Here is a 20,304-nt window from a genome sequence, read left to right on the forward strand (position 1 = left end):
GCCGCTTTACTGCCAATTCAGTGTTCAAAGATTAAATCTCTGACACGCTACTACCTGATAAAATAAGTCTACCCGAACTTCTGCGGAGTTAATTTGCTGAACACGTTTTACAAAAAGTTTAATGGGTCAGTAGGAAATGAGGATTAAGTAATCAAGGTGTATTAACATGTCTAGTTTAATGGTGCCATTTGGCTGCACTACTTCGCAACGGCTCCAAAAGAACGTAAAAGTCGCAATTTTCAGAAAGGTTGCTGGTCACGGGTAACGTCCACTTGTTTCTAGGCGGCCAGCGTTTAGAATTCAGGGAGGGGGTTTAAGCACAGCGGCGTAGTTCGACTACGTGGAACCGGGGTACAGTTCTTGTATTCACTCGACTTTTGTTGAGCAAATCAAAAATCAACTCGCAGAAGGAACTAAAACAGCTAAGCTCTGCATTTACCCTTCCCTCTACGCGAAATGATTGCGCATCCGCGCACATGGGTTATGCAACTGTGACTGAACAATGTATTTTCTGTCGCCTTTTTTTTAGATAACTTTTCTCACTTTCTTAGAGTAATTGTTATGTTAGGCGAAGTTTCCTCTGTCCGGGTCCTGTATTCTATGTCTACCGCTGTTTCATACTTGCGTAGCTCCTTGGAGCGTTAGTTCTGCCTCGAAGCTGAGCTGTCAACTCTCGGCAGGATGCAGGCCGACTCCTAGAACTATTGCGCAAAGCAAATAGTGCGAAAACCACGGGAAAATGAAGATGATCAGCTGAGCGCTTCATTGTTCTGTCATTGCATGGCTTGCTTCCCTGAAGAATTGCGCAGTGGAAAGCTTACATAAGCGGTATTTCTCTCGTTCCTTCACCTTGCTGGCATTTCAATTTTACGAAGACTCTGGCACATGTAAGTAAATAAACTAGGAAGCCGTCAGTCTGGATATGCACATTCACATACCCACTCAAGAAAAAGTTCTTGCCAACAAAGTATGTTCATCCGCCCGTAGTGCTACACGAAAACGGTGGCTGCATACGCTCTTGGTGCAACGAAACACATCACTAGCGCCATCTCTGAGCTCTCTATCAGCTCACGCCACCATTTTTTCGCATTTCTTGCTTGTCCTAGCTAAACTGCTTCACCCCTGACTGCTGCAGGTCATTGTCGCTGCCGCCGGGTCTGTCACCGCTGCCTGCGCCATCTTACGGAACCTTCCCGGCAGCCGCGTCCCGTCCCCGGTCCTCAGCTTGCGGGCCAAGATGACCTCCTTGGACACGGATTTGAGGTCGTAGGCTTGACCCAGCATCGCCATGATATCAATGAACATGGTGCTCATGTTGAACCGCCACCCGAGCTCGCTGGTCGAGTAGTCCCAAGGGAACGTGTGGTGGAAGTTGTGGAAGCCCTCGCCGACGGCAACGAAGGACACCCAGGGCGTCTCAGTGGGCGATATGTTCTTGTCGAAGGGCTTGGTGCCCCAGAGGTGGGCGAAGCTGTTCACCGACCAGGTGAAGTTAAGCGACAGGATGAGCCGCAGCATGGTGACCGTGCAGAAGGCGTTCCAGTACGACTCGCCCCACAGCAAGGCCGGAAGGACGGTCGGCAGGAAGAAGGAGAAGAACATCACCAGCCGCATGTAGTACCTGCAAAGCACGAAAACGAGGCAGCAGTTGAAAGATGAGGGAATCGTCCGGCAGGCTTACGAGGAGCCAAGCTACTGTCGTCATACGGGTACTATGGCCCGTCCCTAGTGCGACTCCAAAGAAACGTGCGGCAGAAACCCTGAATAAAGACACTCAAGTTTCAGGTCTGCTGGAATTATTACGCAGCATCAACGGCTGTATATTTTGTTCGATCAAGAAAGTAGAGTTTTTCTGAGTTCTTTCTGCTGACGCGTTGCTGTGCGGCTTTAATGTCTCCGCTGTTTTCTTGCGTAAAAGAAAACGACTGGCAGACTACTGACATTTCAAGCGATTTGCATGGCAGTTACAATTGTCACCTGGTTATGCTAGAAATTACTTGCATCTTCCGAAACTTTATTCAGTGTTGGAAATTATCACATTTAAAAGCGACAGTGATGGAGCGAACAGAATGTCGGCGGTTGCATCGAAGTAATCTGAAGTGAATATGAAATGTCAAAGTACAGGCGGTTATTCAGATCTCCGAAGGTAGTTAGCCTCCCTACGGAACCATTTCTTACATTGTAGTGAGTATCTATGAACAGAAGTTTCGTCAAGGAACGTAAAATTAAATTAACAGAAAAAATCCCTTTAGGCTTCCACAAACACGAAGCTTCAGTAGCGAACACAGTGAAGTTTTGCGTCATTCCGCTGATTAGCCACCTCTAACCGCATAATATATTATTGATGGCAGCGAGCTGGCTACTCTTATGCAGCCCCGTTATATGTAAAAAAAATCTGATCCCTGTTTTGTTTCGCATGACAGATTTAGCTATGCGCCGGTGCTATTCTAGGCACAGACTCCACGAATTTTTGAGAGCGACTATTTAGCAGACCCTTTTTTAGGTTCGGAGTGCCTTACGACTTCACAATGGCCGTCCGCGTCCGTGAGCATAGCATTTAGAATTTCAAAAAATCACACAGGCACCGGCAGGATTCGACGCTGTGTCTGGTAGACCAGACAGAGTAAGTGTCAGTCGTCTTGCCCACTGGGCTACGACCGTGAGTCAGTACCCGAGAGTCAAACGGCTTACGCCCTCACATGTAAAGTTCGGAGTACATTAGAACCCCCCAATGTCCGTCCGTGTCCATCCGTGCGCACACCACCATCAAGCGATTTAGGGGATAATCAAGGTGTAACTCACGGCTCAAATCGAATAACGGTCGGGGCGCAAATAAGATGTCACTCGGGGCACAACTTCGATGTCATTTCGAGTCCCCGTACTCCGCACCCTCCCCATCATCCACGGAGTGGAGATGCCGCCATTTTTTTAGACAAAGACCATTTGTATGCAGGCAGAAGATCCATCGACTGCGCGTAAAGAACCTTTAGATGCGTATTATACCTTAAAATTGGGTCGGCTTGCTATAGGAAACCCTTTGTGATGTTTCACCAGGAGGTGCCAATGTTTTTGACAGGTGTTCAAGATAACTTTCACCCACCTCAAAGGTCCGGCAGTCAAACGCGCCTACGCAATGCTGCCGGTTTGTATATCACTTGTGAACCTTCGTTTAAATTTCAACTGAAAGTTGTTCTCGTGTCATCTATTCCCAGGTTCTGTACGCGCCTTTCGGGTGGCTGTAGTGTGAAAGAGTTCGCAATTTTATTCGAAGTGGTCATAGCTGGGCTCCTTTTCCATTTATCTCCGTTAACACACCCACTTCCTCTATCATTGCCAATTGATATGAAGATACCTTATTATATTACTGCCTACCTCCTCACACGTTAGCCTGCCTGGTGTCTTGTTAAATTATAAAGTGTTGTCGAGCGTGGGCGACAAAGTAGCACAAAAAGAAAGTAGGGTCTGGCGACGGCATGCATGCAGGTTTAACCAGCAAAAACCAATATTACTGGTCAGAACCAATTATGAAGAAAAACGCCTCTGAGTTGTCACATAGCCGAGCCAACCACCAAATTCTACGCATCTAGTCGCTATTATGTCGATCAAATCAGATTTTTTTAGTTATTTGTTTACCGATATAATTACAAGAAAAGCATCTTAGACATCTCTGTCTACTCTCAAAAAATAAAAATTACGGGACTATTTCACACGTTGCGCTTACGGATAATATCGGCATCATGCATTTTCACTTTGCTCTCTGTGTCATTTCCCCACAGTGTATACGCATAGGCAGCGTTGCGCACATTTACTCGCTTCTGAAGGACCTGCAAAGCTCCGTTAGGTGGCGAGCCTTACTGATACCTGGCGGCGGACCAACGCCTGGGGTGCGATTCCCACAAGGGGCCATCCTGATTAAACACGTGTGCAGGAAAATGTCCCTTAAGCACATTCGGCGCCATCACACGGATTATTATAAGCACCTGTTTATGGAATGCGTGAAGCTAGCCGGAGGGCTTGCGTATTATGCGATTGAGTGAAAGTGGTCATTTAAGTACGTGTAATACTACGGCGCATTGCTTATGTATTCAACGCATGCGGGTAAAATCTAAGGCGACCTTGGAGTCAACAAAGAATGCACTTAAATGTTTTGTACACTGCGAGGTGTAATTTCTTCTGTAAGGTGGCACATGGAGCTAAGGGGGGAACTGAATGTTAAACTTGTTTGAAAGCACAGAAAAGGGAAGCAGATGAAGATCGAAAGAAATAGAGGGATAAGGGCACTTATGTACTGGTGTGTCTCTTCTCTCGCGCATATTTTCCCATGCTGGAAACTGTTTCACGCGCCGCTGCAGTTCAAGGTGATATGCCTGCATAAACATGCTCTTATCGGGGACTGCAATCAGAAGTTACGGATAAGCGTGGGATCTTCACGTATGCCCGCCTTCGCAAATAATCGTAGTCTGAAAATCACAATGATAGCTACCAACGGCTGTGATTGCTTCCCTCCTTTCTTTTCTTCCTTGTTGTCATGTCGCCGTGATGAAATGGCACGCATAAATTTTAGTCATTAGACGAACCTTTCTTCCTATTTATTTTCTTCACGCCATCATTCATTTGCGTGCCTCCTCGTTCGATTATTTCGCGATTGTTATGATGGTACAGACCACGTGGGTAGCACTGTTGCGCTCGATGAGAAAAATATGAGATTTAGCTTGTGAAATCTTTCCCTGTTTCAGTAATGTTGCCACCCCAGTAAAACAAAACATGGCAGGGAATATGAGTGCTCGGAGGCGTAAATGACATACATGCGAAGCCGGTACATGGTTTAAGAAATGTACCGATTATAATCTGCGTATTCGAATTAAACCTTTAGTCGGTGGCGCATGATTGGAATAGAAGGTCTGGTGATTTTATTCAAGCGGAACCAAGTTACGTTTGTATAGCCTTCTAAAACCCTAACAGAGCAAACACATGGCATCGAACCACCTCTGGGCGCTCTGATGTCATGTTCTTGCTAAACCTGCATGTGCACTGGGCTTGGTAGTATTCGCATACAGCGATTACCATTATAGGGACAAGCGGCAATGGCAGTATAAGCTAATTAACACGTACTCAATAATTTCGTGTTGGTCAAAGTAGATTCTTGCATCGTAACATTCCGGGTGTTGTTACGATGGTCGCCACGTAAGCCCAGAAGGAATTTGCGAGGGAAGATGGGTAGATCCGGTTTCATTAATTTGGTATTCTGAGCAAGGGCTTATAGAAATAAGCATTAATTCAGCGTTTAATGTCACTTAAAATGTTTGTGCGTGTTGTTCTCATTTTGAGCGAATGACTGGCCTATTATTTTTTTTTATCCGTGGAGGTTTTATTGTTGCACACACGGATAGTGATCTTCTAGTCGTGTACTCGCATACAAAAATCCTCTCATTTCGGCCGTGGCCACGAACGTTACTACCGTGTACGGGCACGGTTAACTTAAGCTGGCAAGCACCTCGCAAAATCTTCCCAAAGTGTCTTGTTCCCGTCTGACCCTCTTGCACCTAAATTCAGAAGAATATTTTAGAGGTAATAAAAATACCAAAAGCCACATTTATGCGAATATCCTCCAAGTCACGTTCCGCAAAATGGGTGTTCAAAATAAATTAATTCAGTAAGTGTCGGAACTTGGTTTGTGTTTGTTATTTAAAAGAATAAATTTTACAATACTAAAGTACAATGATGAGTAGGGTATTTCACCTTCGCTCTACTTTCTGTTCTGCGATCGGGCATATCTTCGGCGGGCTCTTAAAAACCTTGATTTCATCTCCTTAACTGACAAAAACTGACTGCTTTTTCTGCAATGCATTCAGTTATCTTTCACGGGTGCACAAGCCGTCCAACCTTTGTTTCAGTTGGTTTCACCGACGCAACCCAATAGTGGAACTCAGGCTATATTTTTAGTTCCTTAGTCGCTCGGCGTAGAGGGCGAATTTGACAAGGCCTTCAGCGTTGAAGGGGAGTGTTTTTATGGGCGAAGCCTTGGCTACGGAGCACGGAGTAGAGCCAGGCTGGGAAATAATAAGTCGACCAAGGGTTGCGGAACACACGCAACAACGACAGCCGCGATCGGGAATCGAACCGCAGGCCGCACAGTCAGAAGCAGTGGCGTCGCTAGGGAGGGGGGGGAGGGGGGGGGAGCAGGAGGAGGGGGGGCTGGGTTCGGGGTACCAGCCCCTCGGTAAAGAGAAGGGGGTGCCACTTGTGCCCCTCTAATGTGTAATGCGCACGTCGAAAACTAGAAGACGACTGTAACTAAACCACAGCTTTGGCCTGTAAAATTTACGTCCCCACCAGTCTATATAATTTGCTTCCTGCTATAATGGAAGAAATCGAGGAGAATTTTGGCATCCAGGAATGTCGCGGGAGTCGAGGATGTGAGCGGAAGCGAACAAACAACGACTCCTCCAGAGCGGGTGCCGTCGGTATGGCTGCGACGCTCGGAGTGGTGTATCGAGCGAACTTGTTTTTCAATGGGGCGACAGTGGGGCCAACAGAGCCCCTTCATCACGTCCAGGACCAGTGTTAGCGCGGCAAACGAGAAGAGTACGGAGGGAGGCATCAGGGGCAACGAGACTCTGGTTATGTCCTCGGCAGTTTTCCACGTGGGTTTTTTGTTTGTTTGTTTTGGTTTTGTTTTTTTGCACACATGAGATGATGTGTACGGGCGCACGATAAATGGTGAAACGATTAAATAATTAATTAGTTAATTAATTAATTAATTAATTAATTAATTAATTAATTAATTAATTAATTAATTAATTATTAATTAATTAATTAATTAATTAATTAATTGATGGATTGATGGATTGATGGATTGATTGATTGATTGATTGATTGATTGATTGATTGATTGATTGATTGATTGATTGATTGATTGATTGATTGATTGATTGATTGATTCTAGGGTTTAACGCGCCGACGCAACGCAGACGATGCGGCGCGCCGCAGTGGGGGCTCCGGATTAATTTCGACCACAAAATGGTGAAACGAAGCGCGAAGAAACAACGAAAACACCAGGAGGAACAAATACAACGGGATGGAGCGCTGGTTTGTTCCTCTGTATTTGTATTTGTTCCTCCTGGTTGTCGTGTCTTCGCGCTTTGTTTCACCATGAACCCCCACCAACTCGCCCAGTTTTCTTTGCTACGTCATGGTAAATGTTTAGCTTTTTTCTGGCGTGTTTGCATTGACGCGTCGGAGACCGTGCACCCCGGATCCCGGTCCGCTTGTCATATTTTCAAAAGGAAACCAAGGTGTCTCAAAATACAAGATGTGGGGAAGATTGAATCTTGAGGAAGCTGGGGACTACGAATTAAAACGAAATGAAAGTGGGAAACATGAAATGAAGGTTGGTGTTGAGGGGCTAACTGTACAGATTAAGTCTGTGTCGGGCGGGAGGGGGGGGCGCAAGGGGGAGGGGGAGCAGCTCAGGTGTCCAACAATGGGTGAGACGAACGCGATATAGACTATCTCCCACTCTCCTACCGCTCTTCTCTTCCCCCTTCTCTCTTCCTATCCTTTGAAGCCCCAATCCCCTTCCCTGGACTGGGTCGTATGAGGGTGAACTCCCCGTTGAGTTCAACAATATCCCCAGGCCTTTTCTCCTCCCTCCTTTGTTAATAAATCACCACCACCACCACCCAATGGGTGAGACAGTTAAGCCGTCGCGATTTCCCTTGGTTGCACCACAGTCCTTGAATTGTTGCACTAACTAACCAGTTCGCGACCGAAGCAATTCGCGAAGGATCTGAAATGGGGTGTTGATAGCTCATATTTTTTAAGTCGTTGACTTTCGTTCATTGTGCCCAGAGATGCAGTCAGTGCATGGCGCTTGCACGGAGATGACCTTATATTGAAGGGGCGTATCCCGTGCAGTCCCATGCAATTAAGCTAAAACAACAACAACGGACGAATAGCTTAATTGTCCGACAAATTATACAAGAAATTATGCAAAAGTTATGTAGGCATTTATTGTATTTACCTGACTGTTAATCACGTAAATCTACGCTTTTTATTTCATTCTCCTGTAAGTTAAAAGCAAAATAAATGAGTATTTGCGTGTTTTTTTGTGCTGCGCACATGAATGAAGCGGATAGACTTGTGCCCATTTTTTTTCTATTTTATCATGGTTTTCGGGGGGTGGGGTGTCGGGGGTCACACGGAGTTCTATGTAAAGAATATTTCAAGTGGATGACATAAATATTTTGCTTTAGTAGGTGCATTCTTAAAGGTAGCGGTCTAGTAAAAAAAAAAGGACAGGGCAACAAAATTAACTGCATAACAAAAACATAAATACCTGGTACGTCCCCCCCCCCCCCTTCTGTCATTAGCCATTTGATCCGCTGAGTGTTGCCCATCTCCGAAGGTGGTCGGGAGAGAGAGAGAGATGAAACATTTATTGTGCTGCAAATGTAGGGGGGCGATCCTCAGTTCAGGAAGTCATGTGTTGACCGTGGTGTCGTAGCCCTGGTTACAAGGAGTGCTTGGTCCTCCAGGCGACCGCTAGACAGCAGTAGCTCCCACTGCTCAGGGGAGAGAAAGCGCATTTGGAAGGGTGGCAGGTCGGGGTTTTTCCTGCAGTCCTCAATGATATGGCGGAGCGTACCTAACTGATTGCAGAATTTGCATTCGGCTGCTTACTGGGTCGGTAACAATAAATGCATTCTTACGGGGTGTACAAAAGTGCCTGGGTCATAGGATAATTGAGGTGGGCGAGAGGGGCCGTTTCTGTGCCAGGCGAAGCGATCTGCCAAGTGCTTTTTGAACGTTACTAGAAAGAAAATGTCAAAAACTGTGCGACAAAGGATCGGCCGCCTGGTGTCGTATATAAGATTTTTGCGCTGAGTGCCCGTCGTCATGCATTGGGGAGGGGGAAAATCGACCGGAACGAGTTTGGCAGCGCAAGAACGACGCTCGGCTGCAAAACTGTGGCCCAGTAGTGCGAAAAATCAGACTATATAAGAGACTTCGGTGACACGCTCCAAAAGCGTGACCAACTGGAGAAGAAGACTGCTACTTAAGTCGTACGTGTTTACAGAGCTGCAAAGAATAAAAATACTTCCCTCCCAACGTACCCTCCCACTTGTGTGCACGCGGGCACCGCGCTCCACAGCGAGGCGCTTTGTGAGCGACCGGCGCTACAACGTGATCCCAGTCACCCCTGAGGAGGGAACCGAGCTGATTCCCAAAACGTTTGGTTCTTGGTTAAAACTTTTGGTTGGAGAGGGCGATTTTATTTCTTCAGCTATCGGCGAAAGTCTGATTCATCTAGGATCCGTCTTGGGCTAGTCGACTGCACAACGACGTGAATGAAATCGTTGCCGCCAACATGTCGGGATGCCCAGCGGGTGGCGCCAATAGACTCGGGCTGTAGGAATCTGATATTATACTCACGAGTTCCTTCTTTATCGCTTCGCAACCTCCTTCGATTCGGATTTCCTCCGTTGGCTAGTGGCTGCTTCACTGGTGAGCGCCAACCTCACATTTTATACTGTAGGTTCATTTCCCCAGAACAAAATGTAACTTAACTTGGTTGCAAATGTGCGATGGAATACTTGGTATAACTTACGAAAGGAAACAACGACATCGTCGCCGACAAACATCCACGCGATCAGCCGTGCTCTGGCCGTAGACGACTCATGTACGGCCAATCGTCTCCTTCCACGCTAAATGTCCTCTTTCTATCTGCTTCCCTTTTCAGTAACCAGATAACAATTGTAATAAACAGAGTTGACAATGTATCTATTTCAAAGGCCCTGAAATGCTCACACAGATAAATTGCCAGTATGCAGTTGCTGCCACAAAGGCTGCCTTTAGTGACAAAGCAGTCGGCGCAGGCGTACTTTCTGAATTTCTTGGGTGGTCATTTCCTTTCACATTGTACACCACTTTTCCTGCACAATATTTGGAAATGGCTTTTTTTAAGCCAGTCCGACTTTTGTTTAATTGCTCGGACAACTTTTATTTCTCCCCCAGCCTCCTTTCCCCAGGCTCCGCCTGTGGTCCTTCAAGCTTCATTTGTTTAAAGTGTGTTCCTAGACACGAGAATTTCTCTGTATGAAGCAACTAGTTTTCTTGCGTGTGTTGCCTTTAAACAGCCCTATTGTTGCTGGTAACTCTCCTTTAATCCCGCGCATTCAGTATCCGTGGAAAGGTTTTTTTACATTGTTATCTAAATGAAAGGTACAAAATTGGTCGAGGCCAATCGCTCTTGTCGCGCGACAAAAGCGATGCCAAGCGACGCTATCGCTTTTGGTATCTCCAGTCGCAAGTGTAAACGAGCCTTAATGCGGTAACGATGGGAGACATTAATATAATTAATAATACCAATAATACTCTTTTTATTATTACTTCTTTCCTGTATTTGAGGGGGTGACAAATTTTCTGGGCCCCGGGTGCAAGTTTACCTAGCAACGCCACTGGTCAGAAGCTCACCGCCACAGCCGCAAGGCGAATGCCAGTGCAGCTGCATGCACGTTCAGCTCTGGCGCAGAGCGCTTGGCGTTCGCTATGTCATCATCGAAGGAAAGGGCAAAAGTAAAAGGCGCAAGAGTAACCTTGAGAGCCTCGATGAACAAAGCGCGTGCGATAGCGGGGATTTGAATGTTTGCAGAGCAATACGGTCCACACTACGAGTTCTTCCGGCGGCGCACTTTTATCGCTCTAGTCGAAACAACCTTGGCCTGGAAAGAAGACGGAGTTTTGCTCGCCTCCTCATGTTCGCTCCTTTCGTTCCTTCGTTTTTCACACAGCCGATTGTTTTCTTTTGAGAGCCCTCCGTAACCACGCAAGAACAGTGCTATCTTCGACCTTTCATTAGCCGACATCAATGTTTTTGGGGCATGTCCAGGTTATCAGAGTCCTAACTGTGTCGATTCGGGTGTGAATTATGTAGCTCAGACGACGGTGCACACGAACTTGCACACTCACCGACCAGATCTTGTCGCATCACGGACTCATTTATATGGGGTGAATGATAAAATCCATTTTAAGTTCCTGGCATTTAAAGTTATTTTCCGGCATCACAATCAAGCAATGTTACCGCCCATTACATGTCAGCGTACTCGCTTTCACGAACCAGTGTGGTACATGTTTTTCCTCAGGAAAATAAGTTAACTACGCACGTACAGTCATAGACAAAAGAAACGCAAACACAAAGTATGAAGCAGAACACACAAACAGCACGATTTCTTTCCATGCAAGTCAAAATGACGCGTGGTAGTTACAACAACAAAGTTGGAAAATGTGGCTTTCCAACTGTACCAATAGCGCGCCATTATTTGACCTCAACGAATAGTATTCGTTGAATTTTGCGTGTTCTGGTTTTTGCGTGTTCTGGTTCATATTTCTGTGTCGAATTTCATTTGTCCATGACTGTACACACGAGCCGACACCTAACAAAAGCTCGTTATACCCATGCGGCAAGAGATCTAATCTTCCTCGTAACAGCATATTCGGTATGCGGCACCAAAGATCTCCGAGTGCTGTCGACGGGTTTGCAGCGCCGTTACAAGATTTCCGGGCGCGTGTTCGAACGAAGAAAAAGAGATATGATGACCCTTACTTCTTTTGAAAGCGGACCACGGGGTCATCCATGACGTCACTGCAATCGATGTGCTTGCCCTTTTCGGTGACATCCGGGTGCTTCTTGCACATGAGCCAGCCCACGTGAGCGAAGAAGAAGCCCCTGTTCACGTTGTGCGGATCCGCGTCCGTCTCTGAGTACTTGTGGTGGACCCGGTGGTCGCGCACCCACTCGTACAGGTCGTTCTGCAGAGGAGAGCAACGGCACGACGGTTTTGGAGGATAATTGCAGCTGTCTTAAAGTATAGGGGCCGAATTGGGAGCTTTGGTCGTTTTGAAAGAGTCCTTTTTCATGCAGCTGTTTACTGGAAGCAGAACCCTGCCACTTCCGGTGTCAGTTTCATCCTGTGACACTCAAAACTGACGCTTATGGAACAAACAACACTCAGAATTTCGCCATTGACATGAACGAGAAGGCGCGTACATCAAATAAGAGATCGTTCCAGGAGTGGCTGAAAGGATACGAAGGACACATTGACAGAGTAAGGTAACGACTGCTCGCCGTCATCACCATCATCATCACCAGCCTATCTACGCCCACTGCAGGGCAAATGCCTCTAATCTCCAATTATCTAAGGAACAAAAGCTAAAAAACACATGACAGCGCTGATGTAGACGAAGGCTAAGGAGGCACATGCTACAAGCGCTTGTCACGTCTGCCTTCTTTCAAGCCTTCATCAACCTTCGTGCTGTAATGTGCTTCCTAACATCAATCCTTCGTTGCACTTGGCAGTACGCAGCTTATCACCGGCTGTTTTTTTTTCGTTGGGATATCTAAAACCCCCACAGGGCACTGTTCGAGGAGTTATCCATGGCATAGACCAAGGCACCACACAAGAACAGCTGAACAAAATTAATAGCCAAGTGACAGGACCGAGAATCATCGACGCTCGCATGGTGGGGACTTCTACTTCTGCAGTGATCACCTTTGAAGGCCCTCAAGTGCCGTTTTACATCAAAGCTTACGGCCTCCTTACGCGCTGCAGACCATACCAACCGGCAGTCCAGTGTTGCTCACTGTGTGGTGAACTGGGCCACCGGCGAGACGTGTGTCGAAACACGCACACATCTACCTGTGTTAAGTGCCACGCGAAAGGCCCCGCACCGGATCATGACTGCACATCAGTGTGCCAACTTTGCGGACTTAATCACTTTGCAGCTAGCAGGGGGTGCGGAAAGAAATTGCGCCCAACACCTGCCGGAGCGGGCCCTCCCCGAGCAAGCGCATCGATACTCCTGGTGCCATCACCAAGGGTCACCGCCTCCGCAAGCACCACGACAGCGCCCTGCCCAAGTCCAGGTGAGCTGGTTAGCTGTGGCCGCTACCCCACCCACTGCTCTAGAACAGCTCCCACCTGTACCCACTCACGCTGAAATACCCCCACACCCATAAATGACCCCAGGTACACCGCGCTTGAACAAGAAAACGCGCAATTGCGCGCTCAACTCGTTAACAATACGAAGCACCTCACCACCCTCGAACAAGAATTGCAACAACGTCGTATCCAAATACAATGGCATTCTCCTCCTGTTCAGAAACCACAGCCTCATCTACGTTGTAAACCACACCCCCCGCTAACAACTCCACCCCTTCAGCTGAAATACAACAACAAAATTCCTGTTCCTTCTCTGAAATACCATCATCCGCATTATCTACCTCACTTCCGCTGGCGGCGCCCCGACTTCAACAATGGACGACCTCGAGCGGTTCATATTTGATATGGTCTCGCAACTCCGATCCGAAATCCAGGTTCTCGACAAACGCCTCTGTGCAATTGAAGCAACGAAAAAGAAGATGCACCAGAATCCCAAACACCGCTCATTACCTTCCAGCTCGACGGCAAAACTCACCCCCTTCGGCGACTCCCTTTTCCCCTCCACCTAATGCACCCACAACATCCCCACCCTCCATAATACTTTGGCAATGGAATTGTCGATCTTTCTGTACCAAAAAGTCCTCACTTCTTTCACTCACCCAGCAACATTTTCCTTATGTCATCGCCCTACAAGAAACCGACACAGTCAATGTAACTCTCCGAGATTAGGCAACATACACCACGAAATCCACAGCACGAACAGCCGTCCTCGTGCGAACCAACCAAACAGCACAGCTCCATTCCCTCCCTACAACCATTGCTACACCTTTGTCGAAAAACTCCCTCGAAAAAAGATTCTCAGCCAACCGAACTGCGTGAAACGCCGTTTTTTACGTCCATAGCGCACGATATGACTCTAACGTCGGATAGTCTGAACATAGCATTAGTAATCTTAGGCGACTTTAACGTACAGCATACGGCATGGGAATATTCTCGCAACAACCGCAAAGGCAGTCAACTATACGAAGCCATCCAACAAAATCATCTCCACCTCTGCAAAGTTCCACACACCCCGACCCGCATCGGAAAAAGCGTATCCCGTGATACCGCGCCCGACCTGACACTGACCTACAATATCAAGAACGCCATTTGGACGTGCCTGGAAGCAACGCTGGGGAGGGATCACTACATAACAGAGCTACAAATTCCTTACAATAAAGACGCTCAACAACGCATTAGAACAGCCCGCCTGACCGATTGGAAGCAATTTAGAAAACACTCCCCCACAGATCCAATCCACAATCTGGAAGATTGGATCGCCACACTACTTACAGAAATGGGCAAGCACACCAAGGAATTCCCACTCACACAGGAAAACCCTTTCGTAGACAACCCCCTTCGCCACCTGTGAAATGCCCGTAGGGGAATGCTCAAACGCTGAAAAAAAACTGAAAACGAATTTATAACTCCGAATCCGCATAGCCCACACCACGCTAGATGCAGAAGCATACGCTCACCAACTCAGCCGGCAAAACTGGACGCAGTTTTGCGACAGACTTCAAGGAACACTCGGAACCCGCCGCACCCGGTATTTACTTCAGTCTCTTATGGGTACAAAAGAATCGAAAGCGTCTACAGCACACAAATTACGACGCTCATCCACAACTACCCAGGGACTGAACAAGACCTGCTATGAGAACTAAAACGGCCCCTTGAAGCACCGCCGTCAGTCTCCCATGATACCTCACCATATACCGGCCACTCCAATGCGGAACTCGATGCATAACTGAAATGGAAGCTGCAGTGCACAATCTAATCAGGAACACTACCCTCGGCAAGGACAAAATTCTCAATAAACTCCTCTGTAATCTGGATCCCGTTACCCTCGACAATCTACTAAACTACATCAACGAACACTGGATCGCAGGCACTTTGCCTTCACAATGGGAGCACGCAGACATAACACTCATCCCAAAACCCGGAAAGCCACTTAACCCCAAGAACCTCCGACTTATTTTCCTCACATTTTGCGTAGGAAAACTCTTCGAACATATGGTCCACAATCGCCTCTCACCCCACATTGAAGACAACAATTACTTTCCTCACACAATGTTCGGTTTTCGGCCGCACGTCTCCGCTCAAGATATTTTACTCCAGCTGAATAAAGATATATGAGCAAGCTGTCAAATCACCACAAATATATACACCAACATGCCCACACTGCAGTGAACATGCAACACTATACCACACCACGTGGGCTTGCCAGAACACACCAGCAGCCCCCATTATTCGCACCCCCACCCTCGAACAGTGGGAGGCCGCGCTGTGCAGTTCGGACCCTGAGGACCAGCGACAGTTGGTGGACCGGGCACGCAGGACCGCAGCCGCCGCAGGGGCCCTGGACTGAGGGCTTCTCCCGCTTTCAAGCGCAAATCTGTTGAATAAATGTTTTTACCACCACCACCACCACCATTCTTTCATTAGACATCAAAGGTGCTTTTGACAACGTAACACATCGGGACATCCTGCGAGGACTCAGCTCAATCAATTGTGGACAACGTCTTTACAACTATGTCACCGCATTCTTCACCAAGCGTACCGCCACAGTGGGCATTGGGCACCTCCGCTTAGACCCCTTCACAACCATACCACAGGGGACCCCGCATGGCTCCGTTATTTCACCACGACTCTTCAATATCGCGATGAATCACCTCCCACCACTTCTGGAAGTGATCCCCAAACTCCGACATGGAATGTATGCAGATGATCTGACACTATGGACCCCTACAGGATCCATCGGTGGCCAAGAAGAGGCCCTCCAAACTGCAATACATGTGACACAACCATACCTCCAAGCCCGTGGTCTTGAATGTGCTCAAGAAAAATCGGCCCTTATAACACTCAGCAAAAGAACAACCAGGAAAACGCGCAAGATATACCCAACCAGTAACTCAAGATCAACAACCAGCCAGTCCCCAACGTCCCCCACCTCCGTATATTGGCACTAACCATTCCAAAGGATGGCTCAGGTTCCCAAACAATCCTCCCCCTACAGCGGAGCATCGCACAGCTCATGCACCTCATACGTCGCGTCTCCCATCGTCGCTTCTACCTCAAAGAAGCCGACACGCTTCGCCTCATAAAAGTCATCCTCATCAGCCGGATAGCATATGGTTCTCCATTACTAAGCCTCAAACCAACCGAGATCCTTAAACCTAACTGAGCGATCCGCCAAGCCTACAAGACAGCCGTGTGTCTCCCTCCCAAGACCGCAACTACGAAACTTTTGCAGCTTGGCGTCCACAACACATGGGAAGAAATTGAAGAGGTACACCCCACCTCTCAAATACAAAGGCTTAAACTAACTCCAACGGGTAGGGCAACGCTCTTGAAAGTACAGTACTCTATACCGCCCAACCACGACCAGAAAATTCGCATCCCCCCGGCTATACGACAATTGATTGATTGTAGGGTTTAACGCGCCGACGCAACGCAGGCGATGAGGTGCGCCGTAGTGGAGGGCTCCGGATTAATTTTGACCACCTGGGGATCTTTAAAGTGCGCCGAAATCTGGTACACACGGGCGTTTTTGCTTTTCACCTCCATCAGAAAAGCAGCCGCCGCGGCCGGGAATCGAACCCGCGGCCTCGTGCTCAGCAGCGCAACGGCTTAGCCACTGAGCCACCACGGCGGGTGGCTATACTACAAAACATTCGCGTTTCTCCGATCCCACGAAATATGCACCCCACCTACAACAAAGCACGCCGAGCAGCAAGATCCCGCAGCATTCATAACCCCCATACCTCCACCTCCCATGCACCCGATATACGGACGCATCGCCATACCCCCACAAATCTGTACAAGAAGCCAGAGGGGTCAATGCCAGAGGAACTGAGCTCACGGCAGTGACTGTTTTCACCAACTCCATGGAAACAGTTGAAGAGGTTGCCATTGCCCTTGCCGCCACAACAGGCCAAGAATTTTTAAGCATTCTTACTGACTGCCAAGCCGCTTGCAGGAACGACCTAAAAGGACGCATATCGCAACCCGCCTTGAAAATTCTACAACAAGCGAAACCACTCCCACAATTGCAAATAATTTGGACTCCAGGTCACGAATCCCTCGGGGTTAACGAAGTGGCACACGCTGCTGCCCGCGCTCATTCACACTAGGCCGTTTCCCACGAGGGCCACGAACCCCCATCTGAAGCAACAGTTAAGCCCACCCAAACATACGACGAAATACTCACCCACTACAGGAACGAGGGTCGCAAATACCCATTCCCCTACCCGAACCTCTTTCGTGATGAAGATACGATTTTCCGGTGGGTACAGAATAACTCCTATCCACATAACACCCTGCTACATGCCATGTATCCCACCCTATACCCTGCCACATGCAAATCCTGCCCCCAACCAGGCACCCTGTACCACATTGTATAGGAGTGCCAGCAATTCCCTTCCCTCACCCCTAATCCCAACCCTACCTATGAGCAGTGGGTGGAGCTGCTGACCAGCTCCGGCCTCCCACACCAGTGACGATTGGTGTAGAGTGCACGGATGGCCAGCATAGCCCAAGGCATTCCGGACTAAGGAAGCCTCCCACCGGGCGGGTGCCCTAACATCAGCACCTGGTCTCAAATAAAGTTTATTCATCATCATCGTGTAGAGGGAGGGTGTAGCATTTATTGCAGGAACCTTAGACATAGTGGGAACTAACAGCTTCCACAATCGAGCTGACTACAGGACTGGTTTTCCTAGATACGCTTGGAGCTTTGCAAGGAAGCCAGATGGTGTGGTCGGGTACGGAGTTCCGAAAGAACAGATCGCGAAATACGAAGCCTGCTGCTCCAGGGCTCCACGCATGGGCATTCAAAGAACGCTGAAATGAACACTCAGAAATATCTGTAAGTCAACGGGGTCATAAACTATAGACAAACTTCACCATGATGCCCGCCTTCATTTAGTGAGAAAAGTTTCACTTTGCCCACCTGACTGATTCCGGGAAGCATACTCCGCTAGCCTGCCTCAGCAAATAACTTAAGCGAGCACTTGAGAAACTCACGAGCAGCCAGTAAACGAGTCACAAACTCTCGTATCGAAGAAAGCGACCTATTCATAGTAAGGTAAAACCAACATCAAAGAACATACAAAGGCCTATGTTGCTGCACGCTAAACATTTAATAACGAATGCTCATTTAGCCTAAAACATTGATTTCAGCCGTATGATACACATTTTTGCGATCCCATCTTACCTAAAGGTCATAATAAGGGCAGGCTTCAGTAATGGCTCCTTTAAAAGCAGTCATCCGTCACCCCACACCCCTCCCCAAAAAAATGTATCTACCGCACAGTAATTTCCAGGTCTGTATGGTCGGAGTGTTATGGCTGAAGGCGAGGATTTGCGAAGGGTGCGATTTTTTAACGCGATGTGGTTATTAGGCTCATTTTTCGATTTTCCCGTGGCTCATGGCCGTCCGCTGGCGTCCACGGAAATACGTCATCGCTGCCACCCGGAAGCTACGACTGAGGCAGCAAGATTCGAAGGCTCCGCTGAATGCTTAATATGGCGTGACGGTAACAGAAGTTTGGAAAGGAGGACAATGATAAAACGTCGGATACGAAAGAAAGGACACTCGTTTTCAGCAGGTGCCCTGCCTGCGCGCTGAATTTTGCTCTATGCCCAGTCGGTGGTAGCATGCCCGCCAGTCACGGTCGCCAGCCCTGTCCGCAACTTAAGCCATCACACCAAAGCGTGTTTACACCAGACGATAAAAAATACAAATTTTCGGTAAATCATGCCCCGAAGCTACAAGTGGGCTACGAGGCACGCCGTAGCGGATGTATCCGAGAGGATTACAATCCCTTTAGCATCTTTACGTGCACCAAAATCTCAATGTACCAGCGTTTTTTTTCCTGCTCAAACCAGGAAAACGGCCGCCGTGGCTGGGAATCAGTACCTTAACGCCTTACCCACTGAGCCACCTCGGCGTGTTTTCCAGCGGGACTTATGCCGGCACCAACATTGCGTGTCCTAACTAAAGCAGGGGGCAAAGGATTAACACCGGTCTCTCAGAAAACAAGGGAGGCAGAGATTACAATCATAAAAGAATTCAACTAACGTCCACAAAGTAGCGTATAATCACATAAGTTTTCAAAATACTTTTCAATATTTCCACGGTTCCGTCTCCCCTGCAAGCTCCGTTTGGCAAACGACAGATGGCGCCACGCGGTCAAGCTAAAAATCATCCTAAAATAGGTACGGATGTCCTCCCAGACAACAGTCGCGGAAGAAATCTCGAAGTTGCTCTAGAGACCAGCGGTAGTGCCAAACTCACAATCGCCAAAAGAAAACTTTAATCAACTGCCCACAGACAAAACACCCAACAGAGAGCAGAGCAAGGAAAAGAGAAAAAGGAATGATAAGACCCATGAAACCACTGATCTTGACCCGACTATTTCAGCGCCTACCGTTCCACAAATATACTCGCAGCGAAGAAAGTGCAGAGAACACCATCATCAGGACAGCGTATAAGACACTTCTTAATCTCGCAATTTGACAGTAAGGCGAACTAACAAAGGGTGGACCATCACGGTAACACGGTCAGACGCGACGGAGCGGGCCGGCGGGCGTCTGCTTCCATTCGATACCGCCGAAAAGCCGTCCACCAAACGCAGTCGTTTCGCGATGTCTGAGGTGGTTAAACTAAAAGCAAAGGGTTGCCCACAGTATATTGTTGCGTGGTCGGCTGCCACAACAGTAGAAAGAAGACGAAGGATAAGAATCCACCCGTGAAATTCTACAGGTTCCCTCGAATAGCTTACCAAGAGGAAATACAGCAAGCATGGATCACTGCGGTTCGAAGGGCCAAGTAGGTGGCACATTTTTTTTTGTACTTCCCCACTTTTAGTTTACATTTTCCGTCTTTGAAAATGCGGAGTAGTGTTCCAAAATTATTTGGAGTTCCCGGCTCCTTTTTCTTAAGAAATGCAGGCTGCCAATTGTTTCCCGCTATAATAAGTGAATTTGGCCGTTGTTCAACTGGTGCCGTTTGATAGCGTCCATATATGGCGAGTTGATTGCTGTTCGTGCGTTTTTTTATTTTTCCTACATTTGCTAATACAATTAAAAGAGCTTAAAACCGCATTGCGAAGATAGCGGGCACGTCCTTGCCTGCACCATGACTCTCGGGTCCCTCAAAATTCCTTCAATGACAAACAAAATGGAAATGCGGGTTGTCAGCGCACCGCTTTATAGCATGTGCCTCTTTAATGTGTCTCTCATATTAAGCAGCTGATCATTCGAAGGGTTAGAAATAATTCATTAATGGGAATCAATCACGTTTATGTCCCATTTCTTGTAA

At 47.8% G+C, this 20,304-nt stretch overlaps 1 protein-coding gene across 1 annotated transcript in view; it reads right to left on the reverse strand.

Moving 5' to 3' along the window:
* Positions 1–1,116: 1,116 nt before the first annotated feature.
* The window catches only part of LOC144157751 (stearoyl-CoA desaturase 5-like), a 42,928-nt gene continuing 23,740 nt past the window's right edge, over positions 1,117–20,304 (reverse strand). Inside the window, exons 3-4 of the mRNA XM_077688524.1 lie at positions 11,606–11,811; positions 1,117–1,621 (exon numbers count right to left, since the gene is read on the reverse strand). Coding sequence (XP_077544650.1) covers positions 1,117–1,621; positions 11,606–11,811 — 711 coding nt within the window. The remainder of the gene's footprint in view (positions 1,622–11,605; positions 11,812–20,304) is intronic.

The sequence above is a fragment of the Haemaphysalis longicornis genome, unplaced genomic scaffold (assembly GCF_048455015.1).
Source record: "Haemaphysalis longicornis isolate Haplotype H1 unplaced genomic scaffold, Haemaphysalis longicornis Haplotype H1 scaffold_1, whole genome shotgun sequence".
NCBI classification, from domain to species: domain Eukaryota; kingdom Metazoa; phylum Arthropoda; class Arachnida; order Ixodida; family Ixodidae; genus Haemaphysalis; species Haemaphysalis longicornis.